Below are 24,078 nucleotides of genomic sequence, written 5' to 3'. Positions count from 1 at the left end.
TGGAGGGGAAACGGGTGAGCAAAGAGACGCAGGGAGCAGCTGTGTTGTGGTGCGCTGCTCTGTCCCTGATAGGCTGGGCTTATTGGATTGATGTCACTCCTGAACATTTCAGTGGGCTGGCCTATTGTGTGCAGGTGTTTATGTTTGTTAGCGGTGTGGGCACGACTTAGCCGAGGTTTTCCTGCGAAATCTGGAGGGCTTGGCGACCTTCCAGAGACTCAAGGAGCCTTCTGAGCCCCCCACGGGTTTCCAGCAGCCTCTCCAAAAAGATCAAATTTACCTCCAATTCAGTACATATTTGCGTTTGTGGAAATGTCAGGGTCTTTCTGCGTGTGTGTGTTTATCAACGTGTGTACTTTCACGTGTGGGTGTGTGTGAGCAACATATGCAAAGTGTGTCTTTTCAGGCTCCCACATGCCTCCAAATAGATGCCGAAAATAGCTAGGAGGAAAAAAGGCCTAAACTCTCATACTTCATCACGCATGCCTGGCAGCGGCTGGTGAGCCTTAACTAAGGGGTGACATCAACGTGCCTAAACAAAAAAAAAAAAACATTACCTGGTCTTCAAGACAGCCACGCAAGCTTTTGTGAAATTGTGCATTTAATCCAATTTGTAGCGGGAACTCAATTAAAGTGTGAAAGCAGAGACAAAATGAAAGCCTCCTCTGATGAAATGGATGTGCAGTGAAGAGGCTCGTCGCTCATGAGTCATGATGTGAAGAGCATGCAAATGACTTAGGTCCGTCACATTTTAATCTGAAAGGATCAAATAGAGAAATCCCTTCTTTCTTCTCTTACAGTTGTGACTAAAATCTGAGATTCATCTTATAAAGTCTTCTCCACACTCCGCTCTGACTCAGCTGATGCCTGCTGGCTGTAGCTGTTTGCACTGCAGCGTTTCAGTGTTTGGTGAAACGTTAATGTCTAACACATATTTGTGAATCTAATTTCCTCAAGCGGCACTGCTTGGGAATAACTGTGTGAAATATCGATTATTACAGAAAGCAATGATTGTGACTCTTTTAATGAATGCTTAAAAAAATGTAATAAGAAGTGTTCATTTGTGGGATTTCTGGCTAGGTGAAAAAATACGGAATATAAAAAGTGCTTTAGAAAATATTTTACCTCAGTAGAATAAGCCAGTTTGCTCCTGCATCCATAAACAGTTTGAATGAATGTTGATCTTACATTTATTCCTGATTTATATATTTCACATATTCTCCATTTATTATATTGCGGCACTTTTGGACCTCCATAAGTCCCGCTGCTAGCAGCCCATCTTCACACACTCAGGCTGCAACAAGCATTGATCTTCACACAAAGCTGCTCATACTGGGCTGGGAAAACCTGACTTGGCAAGTGAGCGACGCTGCAGCCTCTTCCTCCTCTTCCTCCTCCTCCTCCTCCTCACTGATTCTGTCCTTTCAGGAAACACACAGAGGCTGAAAAGGCGCCTAAGCCCCTCCGAGAAGGGTTTTGTGAAAATTGTTAATGGATGCAAATTGGTACATTTAGATTTATTCACATGTTATCCAAGACATTTATTAATGTAAGCAGAGAAACGCGAGACAGACTAACGACACGAGGCAGGCGAAAACAATAAGGCGATAGCCCAGGGTGGTATGAAACTCTTCCTATATTTCTTTTCCTCAGCTCTGCTTTATTTATTCTGCTTGACATATAACGCTTTCATCAAGGTGCACCTGGTGAAAACCAATCAGTAGCTATTCTGTCGAATGTGAACAGATGGTATAAACAGGAAACGGTTAGCTTAGAGCGGATAAAAATAATCTGGAGAAAACTTTCAATCAAAACATATTCTTAGAAAAAACTAGATATAATCGAATGAGCATGTTTTTAAGTTGGCTGGAGTTGATTATGTCGCTTTAAAGTAAATAATATTTAGTTAGAGAAACAAGGTGACCTGGTGCCCCCAAGAGGACACTGAAGGAATTACAAAAGCTGATTTATTTTATTTATTTATTAAAATGAGAGGAAATCTAAATGTGCAGGACTGAGATACCATGTTGACACAAATCTAAAAGATTAAAGTGTTTTGACTTTGAAAATGTGCTTCTTTTTTTTTAGCTGAAATGAGGAGATTAGCAGCTCCCTCGTTGTGGACCTTCAGGCGGAGAGGCAGGTCTCACACAGGTTGTCCGTCTTGTTTGTTTTCCTGCCTGTCCTCATTAGATGCAGAGAGATTGACACGGCCATCCCGTACACTCACAGCCCGGCTCACCCACTCCCCACAACTGAGACGGACCTCTCCGGCTCGGCGTAGGCAATAATGAATCACTATTAGCGCAGGTCAAACCCGCTGACAACCAATTTACGGGGTAGAAGAAGCTTGACCTCCGGATAAATGTGAGGGTTTAAGAGCTTCATCCTGAGGTGATGCAGATGCTTTTTTTTAAAGTAAGTTCAGATAAGAGGTGAAGATTGTATCTCTCCATATTTACCTTCACCTCGAGCTATTAAGAAGCCCTCAGCATAAACCCTTCAAATAACTTCAGCAACATAATCTACTCTTTCTCACTGTTTGTTGCTTTTGCCACAAGTGAGAACATTGTGACACCTAGTGGTGTTAAATGCTTACAACAGTTTGTACAACCAATCAGTCATACTCCTTGAATCTTTTTTTCTTTTGACCACAAACAAAAGAGGAAAAATGTCATAGATCAAAACAAAGTAGTGATGAAAGCCAAAAGTTATTTTCATCTAGACTGAAACTTCTTTCTATCGTTTCTTGCAAGACGGCTGAATCAGATCGGATGTATATTGTCTGTAAATGATCATTTCAATGCAGTTCATTGATTAAAAGTAGGTCTGGACTTTGACTAGGTCATTTAAATCCAGTCTAAAATTTTTGCAGCATTTAACAGGTTTCTTTCCAGGACACACATCAGAGAAAATCTCATGTTGCACTTGACATATGGCTCATAAAGATAACTATAAGCTTATTTTACAATTTATAATAAAGGATTTGCTAAAGTTTTCAATAATCTGCATGCAATAATGCAAATAGGCTTGTAAAGACATGACAGTGTGCTTGTCGCATCCAAATCGTATACAGCCTACCAATAAAGTTACCAGTTTTAGTGGCCAGCTGAAGTTAAGCTCAGTCTGTCTCAAAAGCAAAAAAAAAAAAAAAATCATACTTGGAGGGAGAACAGGAAGCAGAACATCTGCTGCAAAAATCAAACTCTCCTGTACGGTGACAAACAAGCCATCTGTGCTGCTTGTTTCAAGTCCAAAAACCACATATTTCCCATCATCGCCAACTGAACCAACAGAGCATAGTTAGCAGAACTTCTGATGAGCTGAATGTGAGGCAGAGTTTTACTTTGAGGCAAAGAGAGCTCCTTCAGAAACAAGTTTAAGGGAAACGGTAGGTTATAAATATAATCAGACAATCACAGTCTGCATATTTGGATCTAAATTTCACATGAAAAATAGCAACAAAACACCAAAATTTGCTATCTTCTCATTGCTACACTTTGCGGTTCTTGTAATTAAAACAAACGCTCGCAGTGTCTTTTCAATTCACCACGTATTTTTTGATGGGTTACAGTAAATGATGAACTTTGTCATCCAGTAGGTTTCTATTGCTCTGGACATGCCGAATCATACATGAAGTGAGAAATGAAACATCTGAACTGCAAAAAAAAATTCAGCATCACGGCTGTTTAAATTATCTCGAGCCTGAATCAATTATTTACACCTCAGATTTATCCTGCAACTCATTCTGCCAGACCACTGTCGAACCTGCACCTCTAAAACTCAAAGCCGGCTCTTATATTTCGGCAAATGTTGGCACATATTCGCTGTAAGACCGCTCACTGTAGCTCAAGTGATTGTGGGGCTTACCTGGTGAGGAGTGAGCGGCGCTAATCAGACGCCTGAGAGGGGAAACGGGAACGCAGCACAGCAGGTTCATCAGGCCTCACCTCGGTGACGCTGGCAATCAGACGGAGTTCCTTCTGCCGTCACTGATGGATGGGGGAAGTGAAACTGGACTCCTACCTGAGAAAACGAAAAATAAAGTCAAACACATTCATCAGGCTTTAACTACACAAAGCTATTTGGTACCAATTTATAACAGGATGTTTCTTCTTTAGAGAGTCACTAGATGGTGTTGGCTGTAGGTGGGAAGAATAGCCGCCAGTGTTACAGCAAGTCTGAAAAAGCTTCTGACTGAAGACACTCTGTTGTTGCGTGACGATGCTCGTTTATGAAGACTCATTCTTCGTAAAACCAGAGGAAGTCTGAGGAGACTGAACTCTCCACAGCAGACGTTACGTTCAGAAGATACTTCTGCTCTCTCCATGCCTGTAGAAAGCTTCACTGGAATATATTAATGATTTTTTGTTTTAATGTCTCGACAGTTTATTCAGTAACAGAATCAAGAATTATCATGCATTATTTATAAGGAGAGTCTGATTGTAAAGTGGCAGCAGCTCCATTGTTGCAGTAATGATATCAGCCAGAGAAAGACACAGAGTACATCCACAGTCTTACAACATGCTTGGATAGTATTCTCTGGATTTAGCGGTTTTTTTATTGCTCATGCCTACATGTCTTTCCCACCAGCAGTTTTACTTCAAAAGTCTAAAACAAATATTGACAGGCTGGTATCAGAATGACAGCAGGCTGATCTAGTCTAGAATGAGGCAAGAATCTTGCAGTGTTTCAGGAAACCTGAAATTTGAGGTCGTCTCATAAGCAAAGTGAGAATGTACAAGTCTTCTTTCAGCCAGCTGACAAACCATGTGTAGAGTTAGGGGGAAAATCCTGTCAATTAAACTCACTTTTCCTGGCATCTAATTAAAATGAGTTTAGAAACAGCATGACAAAGAGCTGAAACGTTTCCTGTATCTCTTCATCCCAGTAACCCAGGGGTGTCAAACTCAATTTCACCGAGGGCCACTTCGGCATATTGGCCCCCCTCAACGGGCCACATTGACGGTACAAATCAGGAGTGCATCCCTGCTAAAACACCCCCAGACAAAAGGTTGACTTCCCTCATTCAGTTCTGTAGAGGTTTATAATGAGTCGATGGTCCAGGTGTGTTAGAGAAGGAACCATCTAAAGCTGCAGATGGTCTGGAAAATATAGACTTGGGCACCCCTAGCATAAATGTATAAAAATAAAGTGTTAAAAATACATTAAACACCTCATATTGTTAAATAACTGATTTTATGTATTGAAGTTTTAAATATTGCATTTGAGTTTCCATGGATGTAAAATTACTGCTCAGTTTAAAAATTACAATATTTAAATCAGTGTTTAAAGGTGAGCAACCAAATAATAAAACAAGTCACATGGGCAGACATTATAGACTTTACGCAAAGATTTAGTCTCAGAGGCAACTGAAATCAATTATTTTAAAAATCCTTTCTGAATATCATCTCATGGTCTCTGAACTAAATGCGTCTTTCTGACCGGAGCTGACGGCGTGTTGAAGAGTTATGGACCGGACGCTTTGGAGCGGCTGGTTAGGAAGCGCATTACAAACCTTTGGTTGAAATGGCGCGTTAAATTCAAGTTTCCATTACAGACCAGAGAAAACTAAAGAGAATGCAACGTTGTGTCAGTGCTTCTCAATTCCAGTCCTCAGGCCCCCCTGCTCTGCATGTTTTAGATGTGCCTCTACTCCAGAACAGCTGATTCAAATGATTGCATGACCTTCAAGTACTGCAGAGGCCCGTTAATCACCAAAATATTGAATCCAGGTGTGTGGCAGAAGGGAAACATCTAAAACATGCAGGGCAGGGGGGCATGAGGACCGGAATTAAGAAACAGTGTTAATCCATTTGAGGAGCCAGAAGCGGATTTAACAAATGGAGCCTTCTGGGTTCACGTTACCCAGGAGGGCGGCGCTCTGGAGGAGCTGCAGACGTAACATCTGCCCGTTTCGGAGAAGCGAAACCACGCAACAAAATGATAATAATAATAATTATTAAATAAATAAAACACCCAGAGTTCAGTTGATCTGTTTGGATCAGACAGATCCAACTGACTGATGAGTTAGCGCAGAATTTTCTGCAGATGGGAACCAGGAGGAAGTTGTTCAGACCCCAGCGGGTGAAGTGATGCTAATTTAAGTGAAGTCGCTTAATTTAATTTATTAAAAGTTATTGGGGCCTCAGTCAGTGGTTTTTGTCACCACGAGAAAAATGTAGATGCATTTATCTGCTTAATCTGTGATGGGATCTGGATTCACGGTGAATATTAACTAAACCGCATAAAATGCAAATAAATAGCCGATGTTAATATGAATGTAATTTCACGGATAAAAATAGTACATGACCGATTTTTTTATGTTGTCGGTCAAGATAACGTCTAGCACGACCTGCCGCCCTGACACCAACTCACACACATCTTCATTCACAGTCTTACTTGTAAATCGATGTTTCTTTTCTTGGACGTTTTCATGTTAGCTTGTCTGTCGATGTCTCAGTTTTATTCGCTGGGAAAATCAATAAGCAGCTTGAGGCGACTCTTATGCTCTCTAGTGCGAGAAGCCGTAATGTTGGCTGGTAACAATCGGAATGCATTGTGGGAGATGTAGTTTGTAGTCAATTCGTGCTCAAAACCTGTTTTAAGTCAATCATTGGTCTATAAAATGCTGGGGGGCCACATGTGGCACGCGAGCCTTGAGCATTACGCCATAGAACTGCCAAATGGTAATTGAAGTAAAGTAGCTTCGATTTCAAAGAAGCCTACATTGAAGTCGATTGGAAAATTAACCATCACGAAAGAGGAAGGCTCTTATTGTCTCAATGCACCTCAAGAGATGCATAACCTACAAAAGCCATTACTGTCTGGTTTCCAACCAGAGACCTATTGCGTGTAAAGCAAACGTGATAACCACTACACTAAAGGAGCTGAACTTGTTTGCTTTGTTTCAGTCTGAGGTTCCAAAGTTGATGATGTGAGATCCAATGCATGAAATTTTTAACCAATGGTTGTCCTGGGATGCCTGGAATCAGAGTACAGACCATGACACCACAGAACCCTTGCAAAATCTGTTTCTGTCTGGTTTCGAACCAGAGACCTATTGTGTGTAAAGCAAACATGATAACCACTACACTACAGGAACTGAACTTCTTTGCTTTGTTTCAGTTTGAGGTTCCAAAGTTGATGATGTGAGATCCAACGCATGAAAATTTTAACTAAGGGTTGTACTGGGATGCCTGGAATCAGAGTACAGACCATGACACCACAGAACCCTTGCAAAATCTGTTTCTGTCTGGTTTCGAACCAGAGACCTATTGCGTGTTAAGCAAACATGATAACCACTACACTACAGGAACTGAACTTCTTTGCTGTGTTTCAGTTTGAGGTTCCAAAGTTGATGATGTGACATCCAACGGATGAAAATTTTAACTGGGGGTTGTACTGGGATGCCTGGAATCAGAGTACAGACCATGACACCACAGAACCCTTGTTGACCTTTGCAAAATCTGTTTCTGTCTGGTTTCGAACCAGAGACCTATTGCGTGTAAAGCAAACGTGATAACCACTACACTAAAGGAGCTGAACTTGTCTGCTTTGTTTCAGTTTGAGGTTCCAAAGTTGATGATGTGAGATCCAACGCATGAAAATTTTAACTAAGGGTTGTACTGGGATGCCTGGAATCAGAGTACAGACCATGACACCACAGAACCCTTGCAAAATTTGTTTCTGTCTGGTTTTGAACCAGAGACCTATTGCGTGTTAAGCAAACATGATAACCACTTCACTACAGGAACTGAACTTCTTTGCTGTGTTTCAGTTTGAGGTTCCAAAGTTGATGATGTGAGATCCAACGCATGAAAATTTTAACTAAGGGTTGTACTGGGATGCCTGGAATCAGAGTACAGACCATGACACCACAGAACCCTTGCAAAATCTGTTTCTGTCTGGTTTTGAACCAGAGACCTATTGCGTGTAAAGCAAACATGATAACCACTACACTACAGGAACTGAACTTCTTTGCTGTGTTTCAGTTTGAGGTTCCAAAGTTGATGATGTGAGATCCAACGGATGAAAATTTTAACTGGGGGTTGTACTGGGATGCCTGGAATCAGAGTACAGACCATGACACCACAGAACCCTTGTTGACCTTTGCAAAATCTGTTTCTGTCTGGTTTTGAACCAGAGACCTATTGCGTGTAAAGCAAACATGATAACCACTACACTAAAGGAGCTGAACTTGTTTGCTTTGTTTCAGTTTGAGGTTCCAAAGTTGATGATGTGAGATCCAACGCATGAAAATTTTAACTAAGGGTTGTACTGGGATGCCTGGAATCAGAGTACAGACCATGACACCACAGAACCCTTGCAAAATTTGTTTCTGTCTGGTTTTGAACCAGAGACCTATTGCGTGTTAAGCAAACATGATAACCACGTCACTACAGGAACTGAACTTCTTTGCTGTGTTTCAGTTTGAGGTTCCAAAGTTGATGATGTGACATCCAACGCATGAAAATTTTAACTAAGGGTTGTACTGGGATGCCTGGAATCAGAGTACAGACCATGACACCACAGAACCCTTGTTGACCTTTGCAAAATCTGTTTCTGTCTGGTTTCCAACCAGAGACCTATTGCGTGTAAAGCAAACGTGATAACCACTACACTAAAGGAGCTGAACTTGTTTGCTTTGTTTCAGTTTGAGGTTCCAAAGTTGATGATGTGAGATCCAACGCATGAAAATTTTAACTAAGGGTTGTACTGGGATGCCTGGAATCAGAGTACAGACCATGACACCACAGAACCCTTGTTGACCTTTGCAAAATCTGTTTCTGTCTGGTTTTGAACCAGAGACCTATTGCGTGTTAAGCAAACATGATAACCACTACACTACAGGAACTGAACTTCTTTGCTGTGTTTCAGTTTGAGGTTCCAAAGTTGATGATGTGACATCCAACGCATGAAAATTTTAACTAAGGGTTGTACTGGGATGCCTGGAATCAGAGTACAGACCATGACACCACAGAACCCTTGTTGACCTTTGCAAAATCTGTTTCTGTCTGGTTTTGAACCAGAGACCTATTGCGTGTAAAGCAAACATGATAACCACTACACTAAAGGAGCTGAACTTGTTTGCTTTGTTTCAGTTTGAGGTTCCAAAGTTGATGATGTGAGATCCAACGCATGAAAATTTTAACTAAGGGTTGTACTGGGATGCCTGGAATCAGAGTACAGACCATGACACCACAGAACCCTTGCAAAATTTGTTTCTGTCTGGTTTTGAACCAGAGACCTATTGCGTGTTAAGCAAACATGATAACCACTACACTACAGGAACTGAACTTCTTTGCTGTGTTTCAGTTTGAGGTTCCAAAGTTGATGATGTGAGATCCAACGCATGAAAATTTTAACTAAGGGTTGTACTGGGATGCCTGGAATCAGAGTACAGACCATGACACCACAGAACCCTTGCAAAATCTGTTTCTGTCTGGTTTTGAACCAGAGACCTATTGCGTGTAAAGCAAACATGATAACCACTACACTACAGGAACTGAACTTTGTTGCTGTGTTTCAGTTTGAGGTTCCAAAGTTGATGATGTGAGATCCAACGGATGAAAATTTTAACTGGGGGTTGTACTGGGATGCCTGGAATCAGAGTACAGACCATGACACCACAGAACCCTTGTTGACCTTTGCAAAATCTGTTTCTGTCTGGTTTCGAATCAGAGACCTATTGCGTGTAAAGCAAACGTAATAACCACTACACTAAAGGAGCTGAACTTGTTTGCTTTGTTTCAGTTTGAGGTTCCAAAGTTGATGATGTGAGATCCAACGCATGAAAATTTTTACTAAGGGTTGTACTGGGATGCCTGGAATCAGAGTACAGACCATGACACCACAGAACCCTTGCAAAATCTGTTTCTGTCTGGTTTTGAACCAGAGACCTATTGCGTGTAAAGCAAACATGATAACCACTACACTACAGGAACTGAACTTCTTTGCTGTGTTTCAGTTTGAGGTTCCAAAGTTGATGATGTGAGATCCAACGGATGAAAATTTTAACTGGGGGTTGTACTGGGATGCCTGGAATCAGAGTACAGACCATGACACCACAGAACCCTTGTTGACCTTTGCAAAATCTGTTTCTGTCTGGTTTTGAACCAGAGACCTATTGCGTGTAAAGCAAACGTGATAACCACTACACTAAAGGAGCTGAACTTGTTTGCTTTGTTTCAGTTTGAGGTTCCAAAGTTGATGTGAGATCCAACGCATGAAAATTTTAACTAAGGGTTGTACTGGGATGCCTGGAATCAGAGTACAGACCATGACACCACAGAACCCTTGCAAAATTTGTTTCTGTCTGGTTTTGAACCAGAGACCTATTGCGTGTTAAGCAAACATGATAACCACGTCACTACAGGAACTGAACTTCTTTGCTGTGTTTCAGTTTGAGGTTCCAAAGTTGATGATGTGACATCCAACGCATGAAAATTTTAACTAAGGGTTGTACTGGGATGCCTGGAATCAGAGTACAGACCATGACACCACAGAACCCTTGTTGACCTTTGCAAAATCTGTTTCTGTCTGGTTTCCAACCAGAGACCTATTGCGTGTAAAGCAAACGTGATAACCACTACACTAAAGGAGCTGAACTTGTTTGCTTTGTTTCAGTTTGAGGTTCCAAAGTTGATGATGTGAGATCCAACGCATGAAAATTTTAACTAAGGGTTGTACTGGGATGCCTGGAATCAGAGTACAGACCATGACACCACAGAACCCTTGTTGACCTTTGCAAAATCTGTTTCTGTCTGGTTTTGAACCAGAGACCTATTGCATGTTAAGCAAACATGATAACCACTACACTACAGGAACTGAACTTCTTTGCTGTGTTTCAGTTTGAGGTTCCAAAGTTGATGATGTGACATCCAACGCATGAAAATTTTAACTAAGGGTTGTACTGGGATGCCTGGAATCAGAGTACAGACCATGACACCACAGAACCCTTGTTGACCTTTGCAAAATCTGTTTCTGTCTGGTTTTGAACCAGAGACCTATTGCGTGTAAAGCAAACATGATAACCACTACACTAAAGGAGCTGAACTTGTTTGCTTTGTTTCAGTTTGAGGTTCCAAAGTTGATGATGTGAGATCCAACGCATGAAAATTTTAACTAAGGGTTGTACTGGGATGCCTGGAATCAGAGTACAGACCATGACACCACAGAACCCTTGCAAAATTTGTTTCTGTCTGGTTTTGAACCAGAGACCTATTGCGTGTTAAGCAAACATGATAACCACGTCACTACAGGAACTGAACTTCTTTGCTGTGTTTCAGTTTGAGGTTCCAAAGTTGATGATGTGACATCCAACGCATGAAAATTTTAACTAAGGGTTGTACTGGGATGCCTGGAATCAGAGTACAGACCATGACACCACAGAACCCTTGTTGACCTTTGCAAAATCTGTTTCTGTCTGGTTTCGAACCAGATACCTATTGCGTGTAAAGCAAACATGATAACCACTACACTACAGGAACTGAACTTCTTTGCTGTGTTTCAGTTTGAGGTTCCAAAGTTGATGATGTGAGATCCAACGGATGAAAATTTTAACTGGGGGTTGTACTGGGATGCCTGGAATCGGAGTACAGACCATGACACCACAGAACCCTTGTTGACCTTTGCAAAATCTGTTTCTGTCTGGTTTCCAACCAGAGACCTATTGCGTGTAAAGCAAACGTGATAACCACTACACTAAAGGAGCTGAACTTGTTTGCTTTGTTTCAGTTTGAGGTTCCAAAGTTGATGATGTGAGATCCAACGCATGAAAATTTTAACTAAGGGTTGTACTGGGATGCCTGGAATCAGAGTACAGACCATGACACCACAGAACCCTTGTTGACCTTTGCAAAATCTGTTTCTGTCTGGTTTCCAACCAGAGACCTATTGCGTGTTAAGCAAACATGATAACCACTACACTACAGGAACTGAACTTCTTTGCTGTGTTTCAGTTTGAGGTTCCAAAGTTGATGATGTGACATCCAACGCATGAAAATTTTAACTAAGGGTTGTACTGGGATGCCTGGAATCAGAGTACAGACCATGACACCACAGAACCCTTGCAAAATTCGTTTCTGTCTGGTTTCAAACCAGAGACCTATTGCGTGTTAAGCAAACATGATAACCACTACACTACAGGAACTGAACTTCTTTGCTGTGTTTCAGTTTGAGGTTCCAAAGTTGATGATGTGACATCCAACGCATGAAAATTTTAACTAAGGGTTGTACTGGGATGCCTGGAATCAGAGTACAGACCATGACACCACAGAACCCTTGTTGACCTTTGCAAAATCTGTTTCTGTCTGGTTTCGAACCAGAGACCTATTGCGTGTTAAGCAAACATGATAACCACTACACTACAGGAACTGAACTTCTTTGCTGTGTTTCAGTTTGAGGTTCCAAAGTTGATGATGTGACATCCAACGCATGAAAATTTTAACTAAGGGTTGTACTGGGATGCCTGGAATCAGAGTACAGACCATGACACCACAGAACCCTTGTTGACCTTTGCAAAATCTGTTTCTGTCTGGTTTCAAACCAGACCTTTTGCATGTAAAGCAAACATGATAACCACTACACTCAACAGTTTCTAAGGTAGGTTAGCTCAGCAGCTTAGAGCACCCTGCTGGTAATGCCAAGGTCAGCAGTTCAATCCCCATATGGGGCAAAGCATGTCTAAGGTCCTTCAGACAATCTACACTTCAATATAAACAAGGGTTCAAAAATAAAATCTACACTTCAATATAAACAAAGGTTCAAAAATAAAATCTACACTTCAATATAAACAAGGGTTCAAAAATAAAATCTACACTTCAATATAAACAAGGGTTCTAAAATAAAATGAATTCTTTACCATTAAAAATTTTTTAGTTTTTGTCACTACAAGAAAAATGTAGATGCATTTATCTGCTTAATCTGTGATGGGATCTGGATTCACGGTGAATATTAACTAAACCGCATAAAATGCAAATAAATAGCCGATGTTAATATGAATGTAATTTCACGGATAAAAATAGTACATGACCGATTTTTTTATGTTGTCGGTCAAGATAACGTCTAGCGCGACCTGCCGCCCTGACACCAACTCACACACATCTTCATTCACAATCTTACTTGTAAATCGATGTTTCTTTTCTTGGACGTTTTCATGTTAGCTTGTCTGTCGATGTCTCAGTTTTATTCGCTGGGAAAATCAATAAGCAGCTTGAGGCGACTCTGCTGCTCTCTAGTGGCGAGACGCCGTAATGCTGGCTGGTAACAATCGGAATGCATTGTGGGAGATGTAGTTTGTAGTCAATTCGTGCTCAAAACCTGTTTTAAGTAAATCATTGGTCTATAAAATGCTGGGGGGCCACATGTGGCACGCGAGCCTTGAGCATTACGCCATAGAACTGCCAAATGGTAATTGAAGTAAAGTAGCTTCAATTTCAAAGAAGCCTACATTGAAGTCGATTGGCAAATTAACCATCACGAAAGAGGAAGGCTCTTATTGTCTCAATGCACCTCAAGAGATGCATAACCTACAAAAGCCATTACTGTCTGGTTTCCAACCAGAGACCTATTGCGTGTAAAGCAAACGTGATAACCACTACAATACAGGAACTGAACTTCTTTGCTTTGTTTCAGTTTGAGGTTCCAAAGTTGATGATGTGAGATCCAACTCATGAAAATTTTAACTCAGGGTTGTACTGGGATGCCTGGAATCAGAGTACAGACCATGACACCACAGAACCCTTGTTGACCTTTGCAAAATCTGTTTCTGTCTGGTTTCGAACCAGAGACCTATTGCGTGTAAAGCAAACATGATAACCACTACACTACAGGAACTGAACTTCTTTGCTGTGTTTCAGTTTGAGGTTCCAAAGTTGATGATGTGAGATCCAAAGAAATGAAAATTTTAACTAAGGGTTGTACTGGGATGCCTGGAATCAGAGTACAGACCATGACACCACAGAACCCTTGCAAAAATTGTTTCTGTCTGGTTTTGAACCAGAGACCTATTGCGTGTAAAGCAAACATGATAACCACTACACTACAGGAACTGAACTTTGATGCTGTGTTTCAGTTTGAGGTTCCAAAGTTGATGATGTGAGATCCAACAGATGAAAATTTTAACTGGGGGTTGTACTGGGATGCCTGGAATCAGAGTACAGACCATGACACCACAGAACCCTTGTTGACCTTTGCAAAATCTGTTTCTGTCTGGTTTCCAACCAGAGACCTATTGCGTGTAAAGCAAACATGATAACCACTACACTACAGGAACTGAACTTCTTTGCTGTGTTTCAGTTTGAGGTTCCAAAGTTGATGATGTGACATCCAACGCATGAAAATTTTAACTAAGGGTTGTACTGGGATGCCTGGAATCAGAGTACAGACCATGACACCACAGAACCCATGTTGACCTTTGCAAAATCTGTTTCTGTCTGGTTTCAAACCAGACCTTTTGCATGTAAAGCAAACGTGATAACCACTACACTAAAGGAGCTGAACTTGTTTGCTTTGTTTCAGTTTGAGGTTCCAAAGTTGATGATGTGAGATCCAACTCATGAAAATTTTAACTCAGGGTTGTACTGGGATGCCTGGAATCAGAGTACAGACCATGACACCACAGAACCCTTGCAAAATTTGTTTCTGTCTGGTTTTGAACCAGAGACCTATTGCATGTTAAGCAAACATGATAACCACTACACTACAGGAACTGAACTTTGTTACTGTGTTTCAGTTTGAGGTTCCAAAGTTGATGTGAGATCCAAAGAAATGAAAATTTTAACTAAGGGTTGTACTGGGATGCCTGGAATCAGAGTACAGACCATGACACCACAGAACCCTTGTTGACCTTTGCAAAATCTGTTTCTGTCTGGTTTCGAACCAGAGACCTATTGCGTGTTAAGCAAACATGATAACCACTACACTACAGGAACTGAACTTCTTTGCTCTGTTTCAGTTTGAGGTTCCAAAGTTGATGATGTGACATCCAACGCATGAAAATTTTAACTAAGGGTTGTACTGGGATGCCTGGAATCAGAGTACAGACCATGACACCACAGAACCCTTGTTGACCTTTGCAAAATCTGTTTCTGTCTGGTTTCAAACCAGACCTTTTGCATGTAAAGCAAACATGATAACCACTACACTCAACAGTTTCTAAGGTAGGTTAGCTCAGCAGCTTAGAGCACCCTGCTGGTAATGCCAAGGTCAGCAGTTCAATCCCCATATGGGGCAAAGCATGTCTAAGGTCCTTCAGACAATCTACACTTCAATATAAACAAGGGTTCAAAAATAAAATCTACACTTCAATATAAACAAGGGTTCAAAAATAAAATCTACACTTCAATATAAACAAGGGTTCAAAAATAAAAAGAATTCTTTACCATTAAAAATTTTTTAGTTTTTGTCACCACGAGAAAAATGTAGATGCATTTATCTGCTTAATCTGTGATGGGATCTGGATTCACGGTGAATATTAACTAAACCGCATAAAATGCAAATAAATAGCCGATGTTAATATGAATGTAATTTCACGGATAAAAATAGTACATGACCGATTTTTTTATGTTGTCGGTCAAGATAACGTCTAGCGCGACCTGCCGCCCTGACACCAACTCACACACATCTTCATTCACAGTCTTACTTGTAAATCGATGTTTCTTTTCTTGGACGTTTTCATGTTAGCTTGTCTGTCGATGTCTCAGTTTTATTCGCTGGGAAAATCAATAAGCAGCTTGAGGCGACTCTTATGCTCTCTAGTGCGAGAAGCCGTAATGTTGGCTGGTAACAATCGGAATGCATTGTGGGAGATGTAGTTTGTAGTCAATTCGTGCTCAAAACCTGTTTTAAGTCAATCATTGGTCTATAAAATGCTGGGGGGCCACATGTGGCACGCGAGCCTTGAGCATTACGCCATAGAACTGCCAAATGGTAATTGAAGTAAAGTAGCTTCGATTTCAAAGAAGCCTACATTGAAGTCGATTGGCAAATTAACCATCACGAAAGAGGAAGGCTCTTATTGTCTCAATGCACCTCAAGAGATGCATAACCTACAAAAGCCATTACTGTCTGGTTTCCAACCAGAGACCTATTGCGTGTAAAGCAAACGTGATAACCACTACAATACAGGAACTGAACTTCTTTGCTTTGTTTCAGTTTGAGGTTCCAAAGTTGATGATGTGAGATCCAACGGATGAAAATTTTAACTGGGGGTTGTACTGGGATGCCTGGAATCAGAGTACAGACCATGACACCACAGAACCCTTGTTGACCTTTGCAAAATCTGTTTCTGTCTGGTTTCAAACCAACCTTTTGCATGTAAAGCAAACATGATAACCACTACACTCAACAGTTTCTAAGGTAGGTTAGCTCAGCAGCTTAGAGCACCCTGCTGGTAATGCTGAGGTCAGCGGTTCAATCCCCATATGGGGCAAAGCATGTCTAAGGTCCTTCAGACAATCTACACTTCAATATAAATAAGGGTTCAAAAATAAAATCTACACTTCAATATAAACAAGGGTTCAAAAATAAAAAGAATTCTTTACCATTAAAAAATTTTTAGTTTTTGTCACTACAAGAAAAATGTAGATGCATTGATCTGCTTAATCTGTGATGGGATCTGGATTCACAGTGAATATTAACTAAACCGCATAAAATGCAAATAAATAGCCGATGTTAATATGAATGTAATTTCACGGATAAAAATAGTACATGACCGATTTTTTTATGTTGTCGGTCAAGATAACGTCTAGCGCGACCTGCCGCCCTGACACCAACTCACACACATCTTCATTCACAGTCTTACTTGTAAATCGATGTTTCTTTTCTTGGACGTTTTCATGTTAGCTTGTCTGTCGATGTCTCAGTTTTATTCGCTGGGAAAATCAATAAGCAGCTTGAGGTGACTCTGCTGCTCTCTAGTGGCGAGACGCCGTAATGCTGGCTGGTAACAATCGGAATGCATTGTGGGAGATGTAGTTTTTAGTTAATTTGTGCTCAAAACCTATTTTAAGTCAATTATCGGTCTACAAAATGACATGGCGGGCCACATGTGGCCCGCGGGCCTTGAGTTTGACACGTGTTCTAGGTGCTTCATTTTTTCCTGTTGAGACTGAACAGAATGAGAGAAGGCAGTAAAGGGTTAAACTGCCTCTTCTCTCATTCTGTCTCCACCTTCTCGGGTGACTCAGCACAACAGGAAACAGGAAGTGTTTACAGTCAGACTCGTACTTCTGTCAGTTTTTCTTCTTTTTGATTTGCTTTTGCCTGTTTGTGAATCTTAATTTGCTCTGTAAGGGCTTCTGCCTCTGACGCAGCTTCACACAGTCTGCTGCTGCTGCCTCTGGCTCTCCTGTGTCTGATCACTTTGCCCCACTTTCACTTTCAGGGTAAACAAGGAGTGAAGAGTCAGAATGGCAGGCAGGCTGTCTCTGCCCGAGGAGGACCTGACCTGTCCCATTTGCTGCGCCATCTTCAGGGACCCGGTGGTCCTCAAGTGCACCCACAGCTTCTGTGCTCCCTGCTTGCAACAGTACTGGACCGGAAGGGGGCGAAGACGGGACTGCCCGCTGTGTAGAACCCAGAACCTGGACGACCCCGTGCCCAGTCTGACCCTGAAGAACCTGTGTGAGTCGTGTGTGCAGGAGGAGAGCCTCCCTGTGGAGGAGACGGGAGGGGAGCTGTACTGCGATCCAGGAGAGATGTGCCCTGTCCACAACGAGAAGCTCAAGCTGTATTGCTTGTTGGACAAAGAGCCCATCTGTGTGGTCTGCCACACCTCAAGAAAACACAAGCAGCACGACTGCTGTCCTATCAGCGAAGCAGTTCTGGATGTGAAGGTAAATACTGCAAACATGTTCCCTTCTAATGTTATAAGGTCTTATGCATTACAAGCTTCACTTTTAATTACTCATGCAGGAGAAAATGAAGTCGGCTATTAGCTCGCTGCAGGAGAAGAGGGACGCATTTGACAAAATGAAGAAAAACTGTGAGGATGCAGTCACACACATTCAGGTGCAGTACCTCGTCTTCCCAGCCGAAGATATTCTCTCAGCATGATGCTGCCACCACCATGTTTCACCCTACGCATGGTGTGTTTGTGACAATGCACATTCTTAGTTTTCCTCCATGTAAAGTTTTGCATATATCCTATCTGGCTTGTGGTAAATTACAAATTGGTATTTTTAAACAACTACTTCTTGCAACTCGTCTTTAGCAGTCAGATTTCTACTCAATAGGTGACTTTTGATAAAAAAAAATTAAAAATGGTTGTACTGGTACAGATATTTCAGATTTGTTTGAAAAACAAAAAAATCCAAAACTACATAGAAGCCCCAAACTACTCTGAAGCTTGTGCTTGTAGTGAAAGAATATTTTCTTTCAGGCTCAGGCTCAATTCGTGGAAAGACGGACTCACGAAGAGTTTGACAAACTCCACAGCTTCCTTCGTGTGGAGGAGGAATCCCGGATGGAGACGCTGCGCAGGGAGGAGGAGCAGAAGACGGGACAGATGAGGCAGATGATGGAGGAAATCGAGAGAAGCATGTCGTCCATGTCTGAAACTATCAGAGTTTTGGAGGAGGAGATGGCTCTGGAGGACCTGTCTGTCCTTCATGTAAGCTAGTTTACGATAAGAACAGGTGTGCAGGCATGCATGCGTATTGCTTCCAAGTCCTAAATGACTATTTTTTTTTCTTTTTTCAGAAATGCAAAAGTACACTTGCAAGGTAAAAAGACACATTTTCTGTTTAAATGTTTTCCTTTCTGCTATTGCACTTCACTCGCATAAAAAAACAACAACTAATTGTATCTTTTGCAGGGCAAATGTTCCAGTAGGAGAGCCAGTCATGGCTCCAGCTGCACTAATAGATGTGGCCAAATACGTCGGCTCTTTAACATTCCAGGTGTGGGAGAAGATGCATAAAATTGCCAAATACAGTGAGTCTCTGCAGACGTGCTAAACCTATAACTCTTGGAAAAGCAGCTACCTTTGGGTATATTCCTGATCGGGGACTGTTACCTGAACTCTGCCATGTTCTCTTCAGCTCCAGTCACTCTGGATCCCAACACGGCGGCCCCATGGCTTGTCCTGTCAGATGACCTCACCACGGTCCACGACAGCGATGAGAAGCAGAGGCTGCCCAACAATCCGGAGCGGTTCGACCCTGACACGGCCGTTCTGGGCCGGGACGGCATGGCCTCGGGCAAGCACGCCTGGGAGGTGAACGTGGGAGACAACACGGCGTGGGTTGTCGGCGTGGCGAAGGAGTCCATCAAAAGGAAGGAGAAAGTGTCTTCAGTCCTGAACAACGGCTACCTGTGTGTGTACTTTTACCACAAGATGTACTTTGCCGGTACTTCTCCTTTGACTCGGCTGAGTCTGAAAAGAAATCCGCAGAGGATCAGAGTGCAGCTGGATTGTGAAAAGGGCAAAGTGTCGTTCTATGACCCGCATAACAACACGCATATCTACACCTTCAAACACGCCATCACTGAGGCGGTGTTTCCCTACCTCTGGGTAGGCTGTCAGAAGTGCCCTTTGACGGTTGAACCAGTGGATGTTTTCCTGAAACTTGCTGATTTTTAAGCTTTTAACTTAGGCGACCGTTTCTATAACTCTAACTTTTGTTGATCTGAACTCTCTGACATTCAGTTTAATGTTTTCAGGGTACATTTACTCAAAAAGCTAATTTCGTAACAGAGTTTTGGTTTTGTTTTTTTGTTTTTAATGATGATTTGGATTTCTCTTTCTAACAATGGTGGTTGTGTATATTCATGTGCAAATAAATAACCTTCAGTGTGTATGGCTGAAATGTAATTATGCTAGTGTTAGTCAGATGGGCTGCATAATCATGTTTGGGTTTGTGTTAACGCCAATCAAACTTTATTTGCAAATGCTAACCATATATTTATCAATAAAATTCTTAAAATAATATTTTATTTGATGTTGCATTTACTTTTTAATGGAAAAAAAATAAAATGCAAGTCATTTACCTATTCTGTGTCCAAATTTAATAATCAATCGATTTTTAAATATTTTATTTTATTTTTTTTAAATAATAAAAATAATCACATTTAAAATAAAAATAAAGATGGGACTTTTTAAAAAAAAAATGTATCCCAGGCAGTGACCTAATTCTATGGCAGTCATGCAATCTGACAGGAGGAGGCGCTGTTTCTTATATACATAAATATAAAAATCTCCGCTGTACAACAAGCTGAGGTTTTAAGAGTCTACATTTAATTACTTTTTGCCGGCAATTTTGTTTTTTTATTGTGATTTCAACTCTAAAAACCAAACGCAAAATAAATTTAAGTGTCTTCCCAACAGTTTGATAACACAAAAAAGAAAAACAACGTGTACTTTGATGGTTTACTTTATATTTTGAAACAAAAACAAACCCACTACTTGTTATTTTGTTTTTTCATTAGACGTACTGAAAAATTAAATTACCAGAACGCGCAGATAGTAATTTCTAATTTTCCTCCTTTAAAAAGATGGCGGATTTCTTTAATTGGCTGTCAAATTAATACACATAGTGGAAAAAAAAGAGAAAAAAAAGCCCTGCACATTTGAGGTAACAACTACACTATAATTTATTGACAAATATGTCTTTAAATATGTAAACATTGCATGTGCATTAATTTCATATTATTCTGTAGACTTGTTTATTTTACGTCTTTTTTGTAATAAAGTTTTTCCATACTCGCCTGATTAGAATAAAGGTCGTCGTCATTAACCTTCTGGAAAGTTACCTTCACTTTTCAACAATAAAAACTTCGGTCTTAAAATCGAGTTTTCTCTTTGTAGAGACAGTTGACTCCTCAATATTTCATCCACGGTAAGGCACTAACGGTAGGTTAATTAATTATTACCGCGTTTCTATTTTATTTAGCTAGCTGCAGCAACAGAGCTCGTGCTACATTGTAGCTACTAGCTTAATTAGAAATTAGTTCAGCTCATACATTTATTTTGCTGATGCTACCTTTGTATGTTTTCAAGAGCTAACTCGAAGTCATTCACTGCAAAATAAGATCAAATGTCTTTTATATTTATCCAAGAGCTCTTCCTAAATTATTCAACACATCTTTTAACTATTTTTGCTGTTTATTCCAATGTGCCCAAAATTATTTTCTCCAATGTCAAATAGGAAGTCAAAGATGTCTGATGTTTCAAGTGGGAGACGAAAAAAAAGAAAGTTGGCACCCAAAGCCCCAAAGGGCCCATCTGACAGTCCCAAAGCCATGATGCTCAATTCATCCCTTCTCCTCCTGGAAGTGCCTGCCGACACCAACACCAGCCTCCCGGTGTGGGATGCCGTGAGATCCCTGAAAGTCGGCGTCACCTGGACGGTCAAACCTTACGGCATCAGTATCAACTTAACACCTCTTCCTGTGAAGCAGGGGGACATCACCGCTTCCTGTGAGAGAGAAAACACATCCAGTGTGGCGGAAACCTCCAGCCTTCAGCTGCAGATCCAGAACACCTCCTGTGTGTTGCTGACTTTCTCCCACAGCTGCCTGCCAACGCCGCCCCACACAAATCAACCAAACCAGAGTCTTGTCAACCCGATTTCTGTGTCACTGCCTCTCCTCATCACTCATTCTCCACCAGGATATCAGCCTGGCACCATTGCAACCATAAAGCCCCCACCTGCTATCCAACCACCTACAAGTGTTTCCGGCGACCTAGATGTTGAACCCAAGAAACCTGATCTCTTATCGTTTCACACAAAGGTCTCCCCTGATGTCCGCATCTGCGATAACTTCCTTCTGGGTGCATGTGATGCAGGGGTAAAGTGTAAGATGCACCACACACCTTACCCTTTCCACTGGCAGCTGTGGTCTATAAAGACCCACCAATGGATCGACCTCTCACCTCGCGCTCAGGTCTTACTGGAGAGGAGCTACTGTTGTGCTGAACAGAGCGACGTTACCCTCATAGACAAGTGAGTTTTGGTTCAACTACCAATAATTTAGACATCAATTTATGGATTCTAATGATTGTAATTGTTTTGAATTTCCTTTTAGGGAAAAATACCACGTCCTGGACTTTGAAACAATGGAGCTGGAGGATCTCTCAGAGTATGATGCAGTTAGGCGACTTACTAACTCGGAGAGCGTAGAAACAAACCCTCACTTTCCAAGCAAGAGCAAAATCTACTGGTGTGAGGGCATGGACTACAAAGAGTACAGCGCGGTAACTTTTGCTTTTTTGGTTTTATTAATTCTCCTTTGGTTTAAGTTTGCAGTGTATCAAAACCACAGTTTTCAGTTAATGGCTGTCCAAAACAGCTGCGCATGAGGCAGGGAAACAGGGTTGAGCGGTCATTCATTTACCTCTGAAGTCGAAACTTGGAGCTGGGAATGACTTATTTTACAAGTTAAGAGTAACTTGTAAAATACACATGTATTTATCACAGTTTACTGTAGTTGAAGTTACGATTTGTGGATTGATCAATATGAGGAACCCACTTTGGAAGATGAAATCCCCATGAAAGGAGCTACAGCATATAAGGTTAGAAGATGGGTTTCTTGAAGATTGTGACATTAATTTCCATTCAGTATTTGTGTTTAAAGTCAGTTTTTCACGATTTTGAATGCAATTTTATTCACTTTCAGAGACATATAAATTTGAAAGTCCTCAACAAGAAAATTAAAAGAAACATATTTTTTTTAAAAAATACACCAGGGGCAGAGTATATCCAGAAACCCCTGAGGGATGTTATATTGTAATCCAACTGCTGCTGAAAAGCACTGATATGACTGGACCCTCTGGGTTTTTCTGCTGTAGATTTTCACCTGCTCCAGTTTTGACCTACAGCTTTCAACTTACAGCTTAATTTCACCGCCGCTGTGTGAATGACTGAACTCGAAGTACGCTCATGTTCATGTCTTTCTAGGACTTGTCTGCCCTTCTCCTGAAAAAGATGAGTGAAAAAGAGCTAAAATGTTCCTTCAGCATCGGTAAGCACAAGTACGAGGTGGACTTCACCAGTATGACCCAGACCAGAATCAGCACCGGCTTCCAGAGACAAATTTGTTGCAGACCTGCCTACCGCTCACCAGAGTCCATGTATCCTTACCTAAAGTTTGTATTCTGGATCTTTCCCTTTCCGTCTGTTGCATCTTTGTTAGACATATTTATATTTTCTAAAACTCTTCTTGCTTTTAGGACTGGAGTCCAGTCTGACTTAGATAATTGTGAGGCCATCGCTGCTGCGGCTAACTTCAGCGTAGATCCTCTGCAGGAGTTCAGCTCCTGGTACCCTCCGGTCTGGCTTCAGGGCTCAGAAGAGGATTACCTCCTGGTTGATGTTCCGGCTGGGACTCAGGCATCCCGGAGCATCAAAAAGTTCTTCCACGAAAACCTGCCAGAGACCAAGGTCGACATCATCAGCATCCAGCAGATCCAGAACCTGCTGCACTGGGACAAGTACCAAAGGTTGTGGCCTTATTATTTAGAGAATTGCAACACAAAAAGTCAAGTAATAATTAAATAAAAAAATAAAATAAACCTGCGTTGTCGTCACAGGCAGAAAACACACATGCAGAAACACCACACGGGAGCCGAGGGACCTCTGGAGAGACATCTCTTCCACGGGACCACAAAGGTCGCCTCAGAGAGCATCTGCCTCCACGGCTTTGACCCCCGGGTGGCCGGCCTCAACGGACACTCCCACGGGTTCGGCTCTTACTTTGCTACCAATGCGCTCATGTCCCACGAGTACACAGAAGCAAACGAGTACGATGAGGTTGGTTGCATGTTTCTGGCCAAAGTCCTGGTGGGAAGAGTTTGCTTGGGGAAACATAACTACCGGCGACCGCCCAACGCCAAGGTCAGTCTCTACAATGCCTGCGTCGACAACAAGCAAAACCCTCTGATGTTTATAGTGTTTGACAGCTGCCAGTGCTACCCATACTACCTGATCAAGTACAAAAAGTTATCTGAAGAGATTAATATTCTCGACTGATGAGAATTAAATCAGAAATAGTCTGTCAGAAAGTGTTCATGACAATATGCAGCATTTAGAAATGTTAGAAAATGTTCTGGTTAACATAAAGTGCACAGTTCTG

The 24,078-nt window shown here is 41.5% G+C and overlaps 4 protein-coding genes across 6 annotated transcripts in view; 2 read left to right on the top strand and 2 right to left on the bottom strand.

Moving 5' to 3' along the window:
- The window catches only part of ptn (pleiotrophin), a 63,457-nt gene extending 59,423 nt beyond the window's left edge, over nt 1-4,034 (bottom strand). The window contains exon 1 of the mRNA XM_088003066.1: nt 3,871-4,034. The gene's annotated coding sequence lies outside the window, so the exon portion shown is untranslated. The remainder of the gene's footprint in view (nt 1-3,870) is intronic.
- The window catches only part of gnai1 (guanine nucleotide binding protein (G protein), alpha inhibiting activity polypeptide 1), a 424,795-nt gene that overhangs the window by 376,854 nt on the left and 23,863 nt on the right, over nt 1-24,078 (bottom strand). The gene's annotated exons all lie outside the window — the stretch shown is intronic.
- On the top strand, nt 17,150-19,934 carry trim35-14 (tripartite motif containing 35-14). Of its 3 annotated transcripts, none has more exons than XM_014971098.2 (7): nt 17,150-17,236; nt 17,390-17,840; nt 17,920-18,015; nt 18,386-18,616; nt 18,706-18,728; nt 18,821-18,939; nt 19,047-19,934. In XM_014971098.2, exons 2-7 carry the CDS (start codon nt 17,415-17,417, stop codon nt 19,586-19,588), a joined length of 1,437 nt encoding a protein of 478 aa, XP_014826584.1. In that variant the 5' UTR covers nt 17,150-17,236; nt 17,390-17,414; the 3' UTR covers nt 19,589-19,934. The 3 variants fall into 3 exon arrangements, with proteins under 3 accessions (XP_014826584.1, XP_014826583.1, XP_087859311.1); XM_014971097.2 differs by having other exon boundaries at nt 17,188-17,293; XM_088003185.1 differs by having other exon boundaries at nt 17,188-17,840.
- On the top strand, nt 21,142-24,054 carry LOC106906017 (protein mono-ADP-ribosyltransferase TIPARP-like). Its single transcript, XM_014971089.2, has 5 exons — nt 21,142-21,950; nt 22,033-22,201; nt 22,905-23,092; nt 23,177-23,446; nt 23,537-24,054. The coding sequence occupies exons 1-5, from the start codon at nt 21,142-21,144 to the stop codon at nt 23,973-23,975; spliced, it is 1,875 nt and encodes a 624-aa protein (XP_014826575.2). The 3' UTR covers nt 23,976-24,054.

This window comes from Poecilia mexicana, unplaced genomic scaffold (genome assembly GCF_051168715.1).
Source record: "Poecilia mexicana isolate PSO_F unplaced genomic scaffold, ASM5116871v1 scaffold_23, whole genome shotgun sequence".
In the NCBI taxonomy this organism is placed as follows: domain Eukaryota; kingdom Metazoa; phylum Chordata; class Actinopteri; order Cyprinodontiformes; family Poeciliidae; genus Poecilia; species Poecilia mexicana.
The sequence above is the reverse complement of the archived record's forward strand: the minus strand, read 5'-3'. Positions and strand labels throughout refer to the sequence as shown.

What these genes read in the sequence shown, in the direction of transcription:
- trim35-14 (XM_014971098.2), top strand. Translation starts at nt 17,415, where the DNA reads ATGGCAGGCAGGCTGTCTCTGCCCGAGGAGGACCTGACCTGTCCCATT. An exon ending in AGGACCTGTCTGTCCTTCAT is followed by an intron (nt 18,617 to 18,705) that starts GTAAGCTAGTTT and finishes TTCTTTTTTCAG; the next exon opens with AAATGCAAAAGTACACTTGC. An exon ending in TGCAAAAGTACACTTGCAAG is followed by an intron (nt 18,729 to 18,820) that starts GTAAAAAGACAC and finishes TATCTTTTGCAG; the next exon opens with GGCAAATGTTCCAGTAGGAG.
- LOC106906017 (XM_014971089.2), top strand. Translation starts at nt 21,142, where the DNA reads ATGTCAAATAGGAAGTCAAAGATGTCTGATGTTTCAAGTGGGAGACGA. An exon ending in GACGTTACCCTCATAGACAA is followed by an intron (nt 21,951 to 22,032) that starts GTGAGTTTTGGT and finishes ATTTCCTTTTAG; the next exon opens with GGAAAAATACCACGTCCTGG. An exon ending in TCCATGTATCCTTACCTAAA is followed by an intron (nt 23,093 to 23,176) that starts GTTTGTATTCTG and finishes TCTTGCTTTTAG; the next exon opens with GACTGGAGTCCAGTCTGACT.